Below are 3,005 nucleotides of genomic sequence, written 5' to 3'. Positions count from 1 at the left end.
TTTGTAGAGAAACGATGGAGGAAAATAAAATCCAGGCTCCATTATTTAATGGAAAGAATTATACCAACTGGAAATATCGAATGGAAATTCAATTAACAGCAGCCAAATCAGAACTCATACGATTTGTTAACGTTGGTTTGGAAACTTTGTTGATACCAGAGACTGAGCGACCTGGAGACAGTGCTCAGGTTAAGAAGAGGAAAGAGGAGGAGAGAAAAGAGTTGAGAAGACTGGATGCGGTGTGCAAAAATGTGTTAGTGACACATATTGATGAAGGTCAAATTGAAATAATAAAAGATCTAGAAACAAGTTATCAGATCTGGCAAGCATTAAGTGAACGGTTTAAAAAGACTTCTGTGACTACAAGAATGCACCTTGGGAAACAATATGCATTGATAAAATATGCTCCCAAAGAAGAGAAATTTGAGAATTTTTGTCTGAGATTTGATAAATTAGTAAGGGAGCTCAAAGAGGCAGGTGCCAAAATTGAAAAGTTAGACGAAATTCTGCAATTCTTGGGTGCCTTACCAGTCGAGTACAAGCCTCTAGTGACATCATTGAAAACAACGAATGCCAGTCAACTTACAATGAATTCTGTTCGATCAGATATTGAAGATTTTGAAATGGATCAAGAAGGAATAAAGAAAACAAACTCTTATAAAGCACCGAGTGTTGCTTTCTTCACAAGGGGAGGAGCAAGGTATTCCCCTTATCAAAACAAGTTTGGTTTTCCGTGTAACAATTGCGGAAATCTTGGACATCGCAAGAGAGAATGCTGGTGTCCAGGAGGAGGAGCTTTCCGTGGAGGAAGAGGTCGAGGAAATTATCAAAATCATGGAGAAAGGGACCAACAACCACCTAGCAGAGGACGCGGAGGAAGTCAAAATCAAGATGGCGGCCGTGGGGGCCACAGCTCATACTCCTCGTACAACCACTTTGGCTTTACTCATGGCTTTCGAGGAGGCCGTGGAGGACGTGGATTCGGCGGCCGCGCTCGAGGATGGCAACATCGAGGAGGCCGTGGTGGTTTCCAAGGCAACCCTCAAACAGCACAGCTGACCCAATCAACAACAACAAATCCGTCTACAAGTTCATCAACAAATTCAAAGACGGAGACAGCAAATCTAGCTAAACTGGATGATGACATTGTCTACAGTTTCATGTGTGAACAGGTACCAGAAATAATTACTCTTGATTCTTGTCATAATGCTCTTAATACAAATAGTTCAGGGGAGACAAGTGTTACAAGTTATGATGGTATTGCTATTGAATTCATACTTGACTCAGGGGCATCAAAACATCTTGTAAAAGAAGATGTACCTGTTCAGTATAAGAAGTGGTTATCAAAACCAGTGATAATTCAGGTGGCTAAAGAGAAAATAATTCTGAGAGCCTTTTGGAAAGGGGTTTTGCGTTGCAAGACTTTTGTCAATGGAGAGAGCCGTCAACTTGATATTGAAGTACTAATTACAGAAAATTTAACTCATAATCTACTGTCCATTTCTAGTTTAGAAAAACTAACCTACAAAATTACTTTCTGGGATGGAAAATGTTTTGTTGAACTAGATAAAATTCTTGTTGCTTTAGGCCATCGACTCACATCTAATCTATACAGGTTGATCATGTATGTGGATGTAGAAAGTGCAAATAATTCAATTTCAATGTCAAGTGAAGCAGACTTGTGGCATAGGAGATTGGGCCATCCAGGTAAATCATATTTAAAACAGGTATGTAAAATGGTGGATGGTGTTGGGAATATTGGTGATGGTAATGGACTATGTGAGATTTGTGTTGAAGGTAAACAAGTAAAGCTACCTTTTCATGGAACTAGGAAAAAGGCAACTAGGCCATTGGAAAGAATACATAGTGACCTGTGTGGTCCAATTGCTCCAACAGCTTATAACGGTGTACGCTATTTCCTAACCTTTCTTGATGATTTCTCTCATTTTGCAGTGGTGTATGGTTTGAAAGAAAATTGTTCAAAAATTTAAAATGGACACTAGCTCAGCAGTCCAGACTCCACTGGAGCCTAGCCCAAATCTTGATTTGTCTGGATCTATAATTGTCAAAGAGAAGCCATATAGAGAGTTAATTGGAAGCCTGATGTATGCAACTATGTTTACAAGACCAGACATTTGTGTCGCAGTCAACCTGTTCAGTCAATTCCAGACAAATGCAACAGAAATTCAATGGAAAGGATTAAAAAGGATCTTAAGATATTTACAGGGTACACCCAAATTAGGTATCTGGTTTAAAGGGAATTCTAATTATCCATTAGTCTTGTATGTTGATGCTGATTTTGCTAACAATCCAGGAAGGAAGTCTATCTCGGGCTTTGTGATTGAAATGTTTGGAGACCCTGTACTTTGGGCAACCAGGAAACAAAACTCTGTCGCCTTATCGTCAACTGAAGCTGAATTTGTTTCATTAGCCACTGGTGTGGCTGAATTGCTGTGGCTAAAACAACTCCTGAAAGATTTAGGTGTACCAGTTACAGAACCTATTCCTGTGTTTGAAGATAATCAACCCTGTATTCATGCTCTAGAGTCTTGGGAAACGAAACGTTTAAAACATGTTGATGTAAAGTACAATTTTGTGAAAGATCTGCATCGTTCCAAAATTATAAATGTTAAATATATACCTACTGGTGAACAGAAGGCTGATATATTCACTAAAGGACTTCCATTTGAACTGTTCAAGAAGCATAGAATTAATATAGGGATGTGTGAACTGTCTACTTAAGTTAAGTTCTCTTTATTTGTACTTGAGATTTGTTTATGTATTTTTGTATTCAGTATTCAAAATCGAGGAGGAGTGTTGTGGTATGACGATTTCTCATACTGAATTGTAATGCGTGCATGAGAAATTGCCATTCCCAAAGATCTGACTAAGAGGGGAATACCTGGAAGACGCTATGACTCACTGTTCGTCTCTGTACAAGGGCACAAGTGTGGAATAAAAGTGAAGAGTTAATTAAGAGATTTCAGTGTTTAATTTAGAGAAAC

The 3,005-nt window shown here is 38.7% G+C and overlaps 1 protein-coding gene across 1 annotated transcript; it reads left to right on the top strand.

The window, feature by feature from the left end:
- The first annotated feature begins 1,992 nt into the window (after positions 1-1,992).
- On the top strand, positions 1,993-2,742 carry LOC127750554 (uncharacterized). Its single transcript, XM_052272498.1, has one exon. It carries the CDS (start codon positions 1,993-1,995, stop codon positions 2,740-2,742), a length of 750 nt encoding a protein of 249 aa, XP_052128458.1.
- The last annotated feature ends 263 nt before the right edge of the window (positions 2,743-3,005 follow it).

This window comes from Frankliniella occidentalis, unplaced genomic scaffold, assembly GCF_000697945.3.
Source record: "Frankliniella occidentalis isolate FOCC.00 unplaced genomic scaffold, Focc_3.1 Scaffold208, whole genome shotgun sequence".
NCBI classification, from domain to species: domain Eukaryota; kingdom Metazoa; phylum Arthropoda; class Insecta; order Thysanoptera; family Thripidae; genus Frankliniella; species Frankliniella occidentalis.
This window is presented reverse-complemented; position numbering and strand designations above follow the sequence as displayed.

Bases quoted from the DNA above. Each gene is read 5' to 3' on its own strand.
- LOC127750554 (XM_052272498.1), top strand. From the start codon at position 1,993: ATGGACACTAGCTCAGCAGTCCAGACTCCACTGGAGCCTAGCCCAAAT.